General features: G+C 42.8%; 1 protein-coding gene across 1 annotated transcript; it reads right to left on the bottom strand.

The window, feature by feature from the left end:
- Window positions 1-2,063: 2,063 nt before the first annotated feature.
- Window positions 2,064-10,898, bottom strand: LOC143112354 (uncharacterized). Its single transcript, XM_076274625.1, has 7 exons — window positions 10,814-10,898; window positions 10,453-10,602; window positions 10,074-10,175; window positions 8,139-8,273; window positions 7,960-8,052; window positions 4,735-4,769; window positions 2,064-2,822 (listed from the first exon to the last, which is right to left on the bottom strand). Exons 2-7 carry the CDS (start codon window positions 10,523-10,525, stop codon window positions 2,460-2,462), a joined length of 801 nt encoding a protein of 266 aa, XP_076130740.1. The 5' UTR covers window positions 10,526-10,602; window positions 10,814-10,898; the 3' UTR covers window positions 2,064-2,459.
- Between the last annotated feature and the right edge of the window lie 4,608 nt (window positions 10,899-15,506).

Below are 15,506 nucleotides of genomic sequence, written 5' to 3'. Positions count from 1 at the left end.
GCCTGACCATCTTGGATTTTCTTCAAACTTTAGGTCAATAATGGTATTATACCCAGCAACTAAATCAAGAAGTCCAGGAACAAAGTGTTGGGATTAGGAGAGAGGGAAAAAAGTAACTTCCCTGCTGAAAAAACAACAGCTAGAAACCAGCTTATGCTGATCTTTGCTGGTGTAGCTGGTTGGGCCACCAGCTGGAGATGCTGGCAAGACCAACTGAGGAAGCTGCTCATGCTGGTGTGACTAGCCTGTCATGTCGGATACAACTGGTGTAAGCTGGTCATGCTGGTGTAACCAGCCTGTCATGTCGGATACAACTGGTGTAAGCTGGTCATGCTGGTGTGACCAGCCTGTCATGTCGGATACAACTGGTGTAAGCTGGTCATGCTGGTGTGACCTGCCTGTCATGTCAGATTCAACTGGTGTAAGATGCCATGAGATCAGCCTGCCACTGAAGGTGCTCTTAAGCTCAACAAGCCTGCTGTTCAGTGGTTGGTGTTTTATAATGTTTATCATTTGTGTGATATTATACCGGTATTACTTATTATTGCTGTAACTGTGTTTACATGTAGGTACAGTAACCTAGGATTGTTTAGCAGTCTGGTGCTGCCTCATCTGTGTCATTGGTCTTGTGGCAGTGACAATAAAGTACTTTAACTTTATCAGTCCGGCATCCACCTCTCTGCAATCACCCCTAACACGTGCAGCTGAATTCCTTCTCCTATGACAGAGCTGGCTTTCCTAACCAACCGGCCCGTTCAGTTTATTAGCATCCTTTACTTTCACACTACACTGCCAGCACACTGCCACATAAATATAGATATCACTGAAGCAACTACTTCTTTGTGCTTTGTTTTACTACAGAGGGCATTGACTTTGTTGATGCTGTATATTGTTGCCACATGTGGTATTCTAGTCATATTTCCTACAAAAGCTCATGAAATAGGCTATTTGCATGGAGTTGAGTCCATCTGTGAGAACTGCCTATGTGGCCTTTTAAGGCTACACGACTTGAGGCCACAATTAGCTGTTTCCTGCCCTGTCATGTGTCAATCTAACACGTCCTCCTCCCTTGTGGTGACAGGCCACAGAGTGAGCATGTTTGTTGAGTTTGTGTGTGTTTTTGTTTGTGTGCTGGTCCCTATAGTGTGTGTGTGTGTGTGTGTCTCGCTCTCTATTTGTGTGTGTGTCTCGCTCTCTATTTGTATGTGTGTGTGTGTGTGTGTGTGTGTATGTGTGTAGTGGTTTGTTGTTGGGATGGCTGTGGAGCATTGAGCAGTGAGGCCTGGTGAACAGCACTGGTGTGTGGCGCTTTAGCAGGGTAGTGAGAGTGACCCTGCGTGTGGGTCCATCAACGGCACTGGGCACTGGGCAAGACTTCCTTTGAGTGTCGATGCCTGTGTGCTTGTTCCTTTGTGTGTGTGTGTGTGTGTGTGTGTGTGGGTGGGGGGGTGCTGTAGAAGAAACATGTAGCATGAACTGCTTCCCCTTTTCCTGTTGCATTCTCACTCATAACAGGATGACCAACATCTAAGACTGCAGCACACTGTGACTCCTGTCCTGGCCACTAGAAGGAGCAGTGGAGCAGGGTTTGCAAATACACACACGTCCAAGACTGTCAGTCAAGGGCACGTTTCCCAAAACCATAGTTTCCCAATGCCAACCAACTAAGTTGCTTACAGGTTAGCAACTATGGGCACACACTGTGCACACACAAGTCATACCATTACAAAGCAGACTATTGGACCAGTTTGGAGTTCATTGCTCTGTCATCTAGAGTGCAACAGGTTGCTGGTTGAAATTTTTTGGTGAAAACTGTCGGCACATTTCCAGAGAAAATAAAATGAACCCACTTGTTCTTCAGAGGCTCGGATGAAAGAACTAAAAAAAGACTTTTGTTATCCAAACACTGAGCAACTGCCATGCTTTGGTCGTTGGCAAGCCATGATGTCTCTCGAGGAAAAACAATATGGCGCTAAGTTTTTTTTTTTTTTAAATGCTTTACTAATGAAATAATGCATTAATACAAATGAAGATGAGAGAAATGTGAAACAGTGCGGTACAACTATAGACCCTTTCAAGAGAGTTCCATTATCAGCATCATAGTTGGCCCCCACAAGACTTCCTTTTTAACATTCCATATGTTATCTTAATGCAGAGGAAGTAGATTGGGGCCCAAATAGAATGTTCAAGCATTGTTTTTGTTTTTATTGTTGAAAGGGTCTATACAAAATGAAGTTACAGGGTGCAGAAAACAGAAGCAAAAAAGGGAGAAAAATAATTGAAAAGAAGGTAAGGAAAATGGCATGCCATGGGACCTTTAAGGTAATTAGTTCCTCCAAACATTTTGAGTTAATTTGACTGTTTGGGTCAACAGACAAACAAACAACCAGTATGAGGATGCAATGTTGTTACAAGGCAATATGGGTAATTTAATATGAGTATGTAGGATCACCAAATAACTACCTGGGTAATGAAACATTAGAAATTGTAGGATTCTTACAAGGTTTTGAGATAAGTGGAATGGTGGAATATTCAGGGTCCCCAGAGGGATTCATGGGTACTTGGACAGTAGAATACATGACCGAGCCCTCGCTGCTAGCTACGGCTAGTTGAGCACTGGCGTAGAGCATGTTGGTTTCGGCCCTGGCTGTGTCTGCAGCGCTGGGTCTCAAGGTCATCTGAAGGGTGGCGTATTGGGGGTCATCTTCAGTCGTGTGGGCGGGCAGCTGAGCCGTGTCACAGACGGAGGTGAGGCTGGTGGGTGTGGTCAGAGGGCGGAGGGACAGCCCGACTTCCTCATACCCAGCGTCAGGGTCAGGGGCCTGAGAGAGCAGGGACATCAGGACCACATGATACATGTATGAGAGGAACATGTTAGCCGTGACAACATGGCGTTCTGATTTTACTAGATATTCATGTGTTATGACAACTTATCACACGGAGAGAAGAAATACTCTTTTCTGATTGGCTGGCGGGGTGGCTTTTAATTCTGAATAACGGGACACCTATGAAGTAGATCTGGTAAAAAAAGTTTAATCGCCATATCAATGCTTATGAATGGTAACTATAACAACAATAGTAGGACGACGGTTGAGCCTGAGGCAGGCTTCGCAACAATGGAATCAACTGTAAACAAGCTAACCGTCCATACTATTGCTGTTATAGGGTTTACAGTGACAACCGGGTGATAAGCGGGATAACGGCGTCCAGTTATACGGAATTAATGGACTCGGGCGGAGGCAACTCTTTGCAAGTTCTTTGCCCCTCGCCCTTGTCCATTAATTCCGTATAACAGGACACCTCGGCGGCCGTTATCTCTTACATGTTGTTCTGATTTTACTAGATAATCATGTGTCATGACAACATGGTGTTCTGATTTTACTAGATAATTATGTGTCATGACAACATGGTGTTCTGATTTTACTAGATAATCATGTGTTACGAAAACATGGAGTCTAAAGGCTACTAAAGACTGGCCCATCTTCTGTCTGGTCCATATTCTGTCACGTTACCCAATGCATGTCACTGCTTGACTAAATGAAAATCATACTGAACATGGAGAAAACTCTTAGCCTACTTGGTTTCTGACAAAAATTACGTTTGTGCGAACATGTACACAATCATTGCCTTTATTTGGTGTAAATCTTTTTTTGGTTATAGTCAGTGATTTACATTCGGCTATCACCGCAAGTGCATAGGCTAATACACGTTTTTGCCCAAGTTGTGTGATGTCACAAAATTGCTATAATCCCCTTTACCTTCGTTACTAACCTACCAGTTGATACTTTTTACCTGCATCGAATCGTGATTGATGAATGTGCATCTAATGTAACACTCGGCAGAGAGACCTCCATTTTCCAAATTTCACTTTCTCTGTGGCTGCGAGCTAATATATCTACTATAGATATACCATATCGGCTACTATCTACTATAGATACACTACATCGGCTACTATCTACTATAGATATACTATATCGGCTACTATATCGAAGATACTTTGAAGTTCCCTTTGAGTTGGATCAGCTCCAGAACATAATGGGTTATCTTTAGCCTGTGCACTACCAAGTTACCCATAGTTTTTGCAACGTTGACAGACATAAGCTACCGCACCGAGTAGCCTATGACAAGGTCAGCACATAGCAATAACGTTTATAAAAACAGTGAGGAATAAATCTAGAACTATGAAGAAACTTTGTGGAAGAAAGTTAATGTTTTTACAATAAACTACATCAACACAATATGCATATTGTGCCATAATAACCTCTAGTTGTACTTATTGTTAAATTGCAATGTGAGCGGCAGCCAGCGGGGGAGGATACATCGGCAGGGGCATTTAAAAAGCAACCACAAGTACTGATACCATGGCAGCGTCGATAAGGAAACACTGACGGAGCTGGACCAGTGCTAGCCCCTATTGGCAGCAGATCAAGACCAATTCTGGACCGATGTGCGTTTGGACGCTGAATCAGGTCCATTAGGCAGATCAGAGCGGGATTATGTGGTGGGTGTGGCCCAGTTCCATCCCAGTATCTTTTTGCTATCTGGGACTACATCGCAGAGAGGATGGGCCTTTGCATTCTGTATCAGAATTGTGCAGAATTGTTGGACAATTGAAAACTAAAAACAACATTGTGTCAACCATGTATGCATACCTCACAGTCCAAACCTTTTGTCTGTGAAAAAATGACAGATTTCAGTGCGCAAAGGCCTTATGAGTTAATGTTTGTTTCTCACCTGTGTGACCTGGCCTTTGTGTGTGTTCTGTGGCTCTGATAAGAATGATGGTGATGATGATGATGGTGATGATGATGATGGTGATGATGGTGATGATGATGATGATGATGGTGATGGTGATGATGATGATGGTGATGATGGTGATGATGATGATGATGATGATGATGATGATGATGATGGTGATGATGATAGTGATGATGGTGATGATGATGATGATGATGATGGTGATGATGGTGATGATGATGATGATGTTATGATGATGATGATGATGATGATGATGGTGATGATGATGGTGATGATGATGATGATGATGATGATGATGATGGTGATGATGATAGTGATGATGGTGTTGATGATGGTTATGATGATGATGATGGTGATGGTGATGGTGATGATGATGATGTTATGATGATGATGATGGTGATGACGATGATGGTGATGATGATGATGGTGATGATGATAGTGATGATGGTGTTGATGATGGTGATGATGATGGTGATGATGATGATGATGATGATGATGATGATGATGGTGATGACGATGATGGTGATGATGATGATGATGATGGTGATGATGATGGTGATGACGATGATGGTGATGATGATGATGATGATGGTGATGATGATGGTGATGACGATGGTGATGATGATGATGATGATGACGATGATGATGATGATGATGGTGATGATGATAATGATAATGATGATGATGGTGATGATGATAATGATAATGATAATGATGGTGATGACGATGATGGTGATGATGATAATGATAATGATGATGATGGTGATGATGATAATGATAATGATGATGATGATGATGATGATGATGATGATGACAAACAAAAACAACAAAATGTTTACTCATAGCATCAGATTCAAGAGGAAGCGCCGATCAGATATGGACCCCACAGAGAGTTACAGTTTCCGCAGGAAGAGATCGGAGGGAAACAACTCTGTAACCACTTGTGAAAGATGAGTTTGAAAGCATTCATTTGCATGATGTTCTGCATTAATGGTCTGCATGTAGATGAGCTAGTACTGTGTAGGTGGCAAACGTAATTCACCCTATTTTGTGGAATATGTTCTGTTTATGACAGTCATTCATGAGGAAACCATAGAACATGGTAACAACCAGTGTTGTAGTCAAGTCACTATGCCTCGAGTCCGAGTCCAGGTTCGAGTCCTCAGTGTTCATGTCCGAGTCAAGTCCAAGTCAATAAAAAAAAATTCCAAGTCAAGTCCGAGTCGAGTCCACTACTCATCCGAGTCAAGTCACTATTGATCCACGTCGAGTCCGAGTCGAGTCCCTATTGATCAAGTCGAGCCAAGTCCAGCACTAAAGTAAGCATAGCCTACATGTCGTTCCATTTTTTTCCATTGCAGATGAAATCCTTAAAAGCAAAACGAACAATCTTCTGTCTCCAAGCAGGGGTGCCATCACTTGTGTGAAAGTAGTATTGCCAAATTTCTTGCCAAACCCAATGTGTTGTATTTATTATATCGGAGAGAATACCATACCATAGCTATACCATAGCCTATAGGCCTACTCATAATAAATGAGCAATCCACATCCCAATTACACAGGCTATTAAGTCACATTATGCTGTTACTGACTGCTGACAATTGTATAGGCAGTGTTGTAGAAGTTAATACTTCACAAGAGCTAGATGAACGTTGGAGTAGGCCTATTTTGTAAGAGGTAGTGTGGATCATAACAGGGCATTTTTTTTAAATTCTGGCTGTTAAATAGCCTACACAATTTTAGCGCAGTTTGGGAGGGACAGAAACAGAGCTGGGCCCGTCTTGGTAGCTTCTTTCTGACTCCCGTGACGTGAACACTGGCTACCGGCAACTGCATAGTTATCACTTCACTGACACTATGGAGACATATTTCACGTCAACAATAGAGATGAAAACTAGTTTTAGGTTAACGAAGATGTAGATCATCTGCCTAATTAATTTATTTGTGCAACAGGCCACGTTCATTTCAGCGAGATGAGTGAAATAAATGTTTTTTTAAGCTGCCATCGGCATACTATTTGCTACGATATTCACCTGTTAGAAATAGAACACGTTGCCATTTCCTTTTTTTTCGTGCAGTGGATTAGGCTATCAAGTCGCTCGTTTGAACAGTAACAGTAATCCATTTCATTCATGGTTTTAAAGTTGTTTCTGGCCTACCCACGAGAGGTTCAGTTTGTCAGTTTCACTTGCGCTGACACGTAGGCCTACATTGACACTACATGGACACTCTACTAGGCAATTTAATGTTATGCTTCTATATTTTATGACACCAAAATTAATAAGTATGCTATATCTTGATCGGGAAAACGTTTAGTTTATTTTTCTTTCATCCGATAATAGCCTGCTGCAAATTAACAGACAGAAGCACGGCAGGGCACGCCCCGAATGAAAATGAATGAATGGAACCTCGCTTCTCGCGTCAGTCAGGGGAAACACTGTTCACCAAGTCATGATGATCAGCTATCCAGCAGCAGTGTGTGTTGTTTAGCCTAGGCTGAGTGTAATCTTAGGTAATGTTATGTCATGTATGAGAACTAATATTGCCTGGCAATAGCTACTACATTGAAATAGCGGCGGCCATATCTCCAGGCATTTTGGTGTTAAAGTGTTAAACGTTAGTTTGCTTTGCATGTGAACATGATGTGACTTGCGATGTAGCCTACGACACGAAGCAGTAGCCTAACATTCCCTTGAACTAAAATTAGTATTACAAATAATTTAGATATTAAAATCATATAGCAAATTATAGCCTAATGACATACTACAATTATAGCCTTATGATAGGCCTATATTACAAAAAAAAGTCGAGTCTTCGACGAGTCATCGCGAGTGCGAATGCACGAGTCCGAGTCCAAGTTCGAGTCATCAGTGCTCAAGTCCAAGTCAAGTCACGAGTCTCTAAATTTAGCTAATGACTCGGACTCGAGTTCGAGTCTCGGACTCGAGTACTACAACACTGGTAACAACCTATGTCCACGAAAAGCACAAACCCATTTGCATTGTCTCCAAGAAAAAGCACACTGGTCAGTTTAACTTGCTGTCCACAAAATAATATTGTTTCTTGTTGAAACACTACACACTACACTCCATGAAATACTGTAAGGTGTATTGCCCCCACACACACACACACACACACACACACACACACAAACACACACACACCATGCTGTGTTTCTGGTTCTGATGTGATATGACTTACTGTGTCTCTGGGATCTCCAGCGCTGGTAGCCGTAGAAGACTGTGAGTCCTATTATGAATGCCACCACTGTCACACTCACACCTGTAAAGAAAGCTGGAAGAACACAGAGTGATCAGCTCAACTGCTGTTGTTGTGCTGGTACTGCTGTTGTTATTGCTGCCATAGGTGCTTCTCCTCACCTATTGATGATGATGATGGTGGTGATGATGATGATGGTGATGATGATGACGATAGTGGAGGTGGTAAAGATGATAAAGATGGTAGGGATGTTGATGTGGTGTTAGATTTACAGGGGGCTGTTGGAGTTGGTACATCTGAGGAAAGAGTAATAACACTTGTGTTAACAGAGTTATACGAGGAAGGGCTCTATTTGAACTTAATCTTAAACATGGTCTGAAATGGAAAACTAAAACACAGCCAGCACAGATCTGTGACTAATGGCTAATTTGAACAGACGTAGACTCCTTTTTTCGTGTCTATCATCAAAGGTGGGGGGTGGGGGGTTGGGGGGGGGGGGGTCCAGGGATCAGTGGTTTTTGGATCCATTAGGTAGAACTAACATTATCGTTATTATAAAGACGTGTACATTTTACCGCAACGTTACTTGTACATGATTTTACCGTGACGAAAACATTCCGAAAGTATGATCGCACACACATAAGGCATCTCCAGCTGGCAGCTTGCTGTGGTGAGATACATTTTAAAATGTAAGAATTTTATACATTTTTTTATTTTATTTAAAAAAACATAATAAAACCAATGCAAGTGTTAATGACATAGTTGCAGATCTGGGTAGCCTAGAAAAAAAAATATATATAGCAAGTGTGAATGGCACTTACAATGACCAGGATAGCACCAGTAAAAATGGTCTGAAAATAGCCTAGGGCTCATGAGGTTAAACTAATGAGAGGGACTGTCATTCCCTGTAATGGCCAGTTCACATTGGCACTGTAGCTACATACAGCAGTGAAACGTCCGGAAGTCATTCGTTTCCTATGAAGATTCGCAGACTGTATGTGAATGGGTCCGAACCACTGTGAATGAATGCGGTGCGAAAAAATTCAGAGAATGCATTAAAGGAACATTGTTTCCTAACGTTATTAGGGCAGTGTCAGGAGTCAGGACCACTTGGCTCAAAGTAGAGCTGACATAGGGGAGACCACACTGAACACGCTGATTTTAAACACCCACTCATTAGCCCACCAATTAGCCCAGCACGGGCCACCGCAACAGCTCCACCTACAGGCCACACAGAACAGCAACAGTAGACAATGCAGGCCAGATTACCCACGCAGGGCCAAGCCAGGGAGAGACACACCCAGCACGGCCTAGCAGGGCGCGACAGGCAGTTAGACACTTAGTTCAAAATAAAATATTACTATTGCACGTTTACCTCACACACCTGAAATTTATGGAAGAAACTCAAAAGTTTTGTACGTGTGTATCACGTTTTGAAACTGAAATTATTTGTAACTGTAAAAATGATCTGTACAAGTAATTGTCAATATCACAAATATGCCCTACAGTTACAAATCTATTCTACGGGTACGGATCGGTTTTACAGCTACAAATCATCCTGTGAAGGGGCATAAGAGCCAGGAGCGCAACATCAAACAGCACTTTGTGTTGCTGGGCAGTGGTGCAATGATTTTTGATAGCGACTTTTGGATCATGTGCCTTACCACACCTTTTTTTTTTTATTTCACATGCCCGTGGGCACAGTGTTCAATTGAACTGGAGTGCATGGCAAGAAATGTATTCACTGCCGTGGATGTAAAATCGGAGCAAGACTTGGGTCGCGCTTGGCACCACGTTGCACCAGGTGTAAGTGCCCGAAGTTTATTTAGACACTCAATTTCTTTCACACACAGATCCACATTTACAAACAAACACACACACACACACACACACACACACACACACACACACACACACACACACACACACACACACAGGCAACAGACCAGATGACAGGATTACAAACACAGTGACCAAGAAGATTACATTGGGTGCTGACTGATAACCGTGACATGCAGACTGCAGGGAATATAACAAAGCTGTTGTATGATAAACCAGTGGGCAAAGAATGGATATTCGAGCAGATGAAAATTTACCTTCGGCAACTTTCACACACCAGCAGACTCCAGTAACATTAGGCTTCTTATCCAGATCGCTCGTCGTCAGATTATTGCACATTTTAGTTGATGTGAGGTTCGCTAAAATGGAGTGAGAAAATGGTGCTTGGGTAGTAAAGTCAAAGACCAAAGAGCTAGTTACCTAAAGCAGCCTCACACCCTGTCCACCCCACCCCCTCATGAAATAAGGCAGCGTATCTCTGAAAGCCCCACCTCATTAGTGCCCTATTAGATTGTACATAACTTGTTTATACTACATTTCATGTGTGTGTGTGGGGGGGGGGGGGGGAGTTGTGTATGTCCCCTTTTGTTTACGAATGACTCAAGGAACATTGCATTGCAATGCATTTTCACTTACATTTAAGTTCTTGTATGGTAGGTGATGTGCTTCTCAGTTCACAATCGATTCGTTGGTCACAGAAGCCATTCATGTATTCTTTGAAGGGCTCGAATTTGCAGATGATGTTAAGTTGTCCCTCAATACACGTGACAGCAGAGCAGAAGGTATCTAGTCCCACAAAATTACATCAAATATTTTATTTTTTCATTATAAATGTTGCTCACTCTCTCTCTCTCACTCTCCTCACTCTCTCTCTACAGATATCTCTGTCAGCTACAGATTGGCAACACTGATAAAATGAAAAAGATTCATATTATGAAATTCAAACGATAAAATGATGCTTTTGGCTGTTGCAGAATAAAAATTATACACATTTGACCTTTTATGATTTTTTTAGATGCCGCTTTTTTGCTTTCTGTGAATGTCGGTTTTGTGCACAGGTTTTTGGCGCCCCAAGCACAGCCCTGTGTCCCAATAGACTCCTCATCTTCTGTGCTCTTTGGCAGTCGCGTCCCCTCCTTATCACTGACAGTGATCCCACCTCCAACAGACACTAAATAAAGACAAAGGTATTTTATAATATCTTTCATGTGTTGTAAATGATGTCAGCCAGTGAGAGGTACTCCAAATTCACTCTTTGAAACAATCAAACATACAGTTTTGAAGTGTTAAAGTATCACAATGTAGGAATTCCAATTTCATTCCAATTTGCAGTGTCTGTGGGGGTACCCAATTCGTCTGAAAGCCCATACAAAGCAACGTCACAGTGCAATTACAGGCGTTCTGGGCATTTATGGGGAGTGTCGGAGACATTCAAATGAACTGTGCTATGAGTTTATTTTAAAGTAAAATAACTACATTGTGTTCCTTGTTCATTTTAGAGGACACAAATATTGATTTACCTCCCTATTATTCCAGTTATACAAAATGGTATCAGTCTTACCTGAGATCAAACAAAGGGAAAAACCCAACAGCTTCATTGCTGTTCTCCTGAAAATAAGATAATTGCCTCAAAAATCTTCCCTCAATTAAGAATGAACTCGCACACCATTGTTGCCGATGCAAGAAAAGTTGATTTTTAGTCCATCTGACGATGATTTCTGTTGTTGATGTGTTGTGCTGTGCCTAAGATGCTGCATCTAGAGTGGCCTCCATGTCACTGGAAAACAGTGCTACAATTGACACCAAGTCTGCTGGCTCTGCAACCGCACACCTAGAGCTATATAAAGCTCCTCTTACATCCTGTGGCTTGATGTGATCTTAAAAATCAACAGATCTTATCCACACTAACTGTGTGCTCTTACATCCTGCTGTGGTTTGATGTGATCTTAAAAATCAACAGATCTTTTCCACTGACTGTGTGGAAATATTTTAAGGTCAAATGTTAACAAATGTTAACATGTTTGCACTCAGAAACAACATGAAAGTACAGTTTTGATATATAATGTGTTGTATCTAGTCTCATATCTCTGGTTTATTGTCTTTATAGGTGTTTATAAGAATAACTCATTGACTATTCAGACCATGGGACCTTCAATTATTGAAAAAGGTTTTGCAGCAGAATAAGTCTAGGTATCCTATAAAGAAAAAAACACTATATGACACTCTGGGCACTCTACAATATTCCCATGACTTATAAAGATTTATACGCACATGTTCACAGTCCAGATTTTAGTCACTGGATATTCCATGAAACAGTGCAACACCCTTTATTCTAAATAGCCTAAATGTTCATCTCATGAAGTTATAAACACACAAAGATTAATAGATATCATATAATTTGTGTAATGCTCATGCTATAATTACTGGGACACCATGACAGAAACATATAAAACCCCTGACTGAAACATAAGCCCTTTACAAGTTTACAAAGACAATATAGCTTCGGAAAACACTGGTTACACACCACAAGAGGGCGATATTACCTCAAAAGTCAGTCAGCTGCAAACAAAGCAGAGTGAGTCTGTCCCCAAACCATAACACACAGGGAGCACTGGAGGAGGAATGATCACCCTCTCAGATGTGTTTTGTTTGGTGTTTGGTTCAAATATAATGTAAGTTGCTTTGGATAAAAGTGTCTGCACATAAACATAAACAGCAACAAATGTGATGTCATCCGACGTCACTTACAGCCCTTTAATGATGCTTCTGGATCAAATACTGCATGTGCCTTCTGTTGGCTGGTCATGGATCAAACACTGCTTTTGTTTCATTGTAATTAGCCCCTTTCAATAATGCTTCAGGATCAAACACTGCATGTGATCCCAACCTCTACCTTTATAGGCCTGGTGATCTCAACCTCTTTATAGGCCTGGTGAACTCAACCTCTATCTTTATAGGCCTGGTGATCTCGACCTCTACCTTTATAGGCCTGTTGATTTCGACCTCTACCTCTAGGCCTGGTGTGTGACCAAACTACTGATTTGTGGCTTCTCTGTGGATTAAGTGCTAGTTTTACAGCTGGCCAATTGACCCTGTCAAAATCCCTTCATATCTGGTATATGTACACCTAGGCCATCTGAACATGTGACTCTGTCTAAATCCCTTCATATCTGGTATATGCACAGCTAAACATTTGGCTGATGCAATCTCTTAAAATCTCTAATCCACCAGAAACTTCTGTACAACTGCGTTTGCCGTTGATTACCGTTCAAAAGCTTAAACAGATTTCTCTCCTGTACTCTCAGAACAAAGTTAAAACACAACCGAATGTGCTTACTCTCCAAAGGCCACGCTGCTCTTTAAGTGCTCTGCAAGGAGGCTATTCGTTTCCCTGCGTAGATGCCCTGTAGAGGTCCTGGCTGCTGCGGCTCAGGCCCGGCTGATTGCGGCCGGGTGTGTGAGCTCTGCAGCGTGTGTGCCTGCTCCCCGTGGGCCTGCTGCCGCTTGGCCTGGACGTCGGTCTTCATTCAGCCTGGCCCAGCGGGGTCCGGGGTCCGGTGCTGGTCCGGGGAAGCTGGGAGTGTATTCTCAAATCAAATGGCATCTCCTGGCCCCAATTTCGGTGGACAAGTGCCCTCAATTTCAGGTTAACGGCAAACACTGCACACTGGGCACAATCTACTGAACTGGGTGAAAAGTCTCTCTCGCTCTCTCTCCCTCTCCCTCTTTCCCCCCTCTCTCTCTCTTTATATTCCTTGTCCCTCTCATAAAGGTGCTATGAAAACCCCCCACAAAAGTTCCTCTCCATGGCCCTAGTCGTGGCGCAACTGGCTGGGGCTCTTACACCGTACGCCGGCGACCCGGGTTCGATTCCCACCCCGTGATCCTTTCCGGATCCCACCCGACTCTCTCTCCCACTCGCTTCCTGTCATTCTCAAATGTCCTATCGAATTAAAGGCATAAAAAATGTCCCTCTCCAGCGCAGGTGTTTTGGTTTGTCCACTCTGGGCTGCTAGGTTGACTGTTGTCTAAAAAAGCCCTTAGCTTGTCTAATAGGTGTTGTTTTTTTCTCTGGAGATACAAATTAAGACCTCAGTTTAAGACCTCTGCTTGTGCAAACTGTGATGTATAAACCTGACATGCAGATACGGATGTGGTCAGAATTGGATTTTTATCCATTTTTCTACTTGCTGTTATCGTACCAGCTTGGACTTTCTTTTGTCATTGAATTCAAGTTTGCTCCAGTGAAAGCTTAGCAAAGTAAATCCTGAAATGCCAGACTCTAACACCAGTCTGCATGTTTATTTCAGCGTCTAACTCTGACAGCTTCAACCACCAAACAGAGACCAAAACGCTTCAGCAAGAGGTTATCAGAGGACAGCCTGTTCTTTATTATAAACTATCTCCCACATGTGAGTTTATCAGAGGACAGCCTATGCTGTATTATAAATCTCCGACATGAACTCATTCTTTATTGTCAGTGCCCTTTCAGGAGAGACGCACATTTGAGCTTTGTGTCTGTCTAAGCGGCGCCTTCGGATGCTCATTTTTATTTTTATTTTCACTGAAAGACAAACAGGGACAACAAATGATAGGCCCACCCTTTCAGCCCCCCCGCTCCCCCCATAAAACCCATTGCAGAGGCCCCCAGGCTACGATGCCCCCCCCCCCCCCACCCCACACCCCTCTTTGGTTCTGGTTTTCTGAGCCCAAAGGAAATGACACAGGAAGAGAAAGCGTCCAGCTGCAGCCTCCCCAGGCCTGATAGTAGCCCCGAGCAGTGGCAGAGACGACATATTTCATCACACTTTCCCTATATTTCATCAGCCCCTTCAAGGCTCTCGCCACCCGCCACAACTTTGCTGCTTTCTCACAAACTTGTATCTTTTACCATCTGCTCAGCTTTGTTTGGCCAATTGTCTATCATCATCATCATCATCATCATCATCATGTTAATATTTACATGGACAATATAGACACTGCTATCCAATTTGATGTTGTGAATAATCGTTAGAGGAAACAGATCCCTCTTTCACCTGTAGATGTCACTGTTGCTATGTGCAAAACCACAGCGTAACACATTCAAATAAGTAGATCCCCCAGAATGCACCTCTGCCAATTTAATCCTGGAAATGTGCATGACCAAAGATAAACCCCAAACGTGCCGCTTCTCTCTCACGCTGGTCGCTCCAAGAATGCCTGACCTTGAGCCAGATGTTCTGTGTTCCAGCGCGGGGTGTCGGTTAGTTCCACATGACCTTTCGAGCTGATTAAAACACACTTACTTACAACACACACACTGACTGACTAACTGCCCGACGTCGTTTCAGACTCTCTGAGTTGGCAGTGCCTGTGTAGAATGACGAGCGTTTCGGTGAGCTCTGCATTAGCAGTGGTTCAGTCATTCATAGGTTACATGTTCGTTGCGGAGCAGTGGAAAAGGCCAGGGGATTAAGGACAAGAGTCTCGAGCGAGTTTCACTCCGTTAATGTCACCTCTCTGTCAGTCAGTGAGGATTTGGGATTTAAACTTCAGTCTCCTTTTCTCTTTCTGGTTTGGGAATGACATCTTATTCTCCACTGACATCACACTAGCATGTAGCGATCATTTACAGCCGCCAGCCCCCTACTTCAGGGATTATGACAGGCCTTAAAGTCTTATCAATGCACACTTTGTCTCTTACCTACCAC

This window comes from Alosa pseudoharengus, unplaced genomic scaffold, assembly GCF_046254945.1.
Source record: "Alosa pseudoharengus isolate Yale_2024_CS ecotype anadromous, Long Island Sound unplaced genomic scaffold, YU_APseudo_1.1 YU_APseudo_1.1_scf_8, whole genome shotgun sequence".
NCBI classification, from domain to species: domain Eukaryota; kingdom Metazoa; phylum Chordata; class Actinopteri; order Clupeiformes; family Clupeidae; genus Alosa; species Alosa pseudoharengus.
The sequence above is the reverse complement of the archived record's forward strand: the minus strand, read 5'-3'. Positions and strand labels throughout refer to the sequence as shown.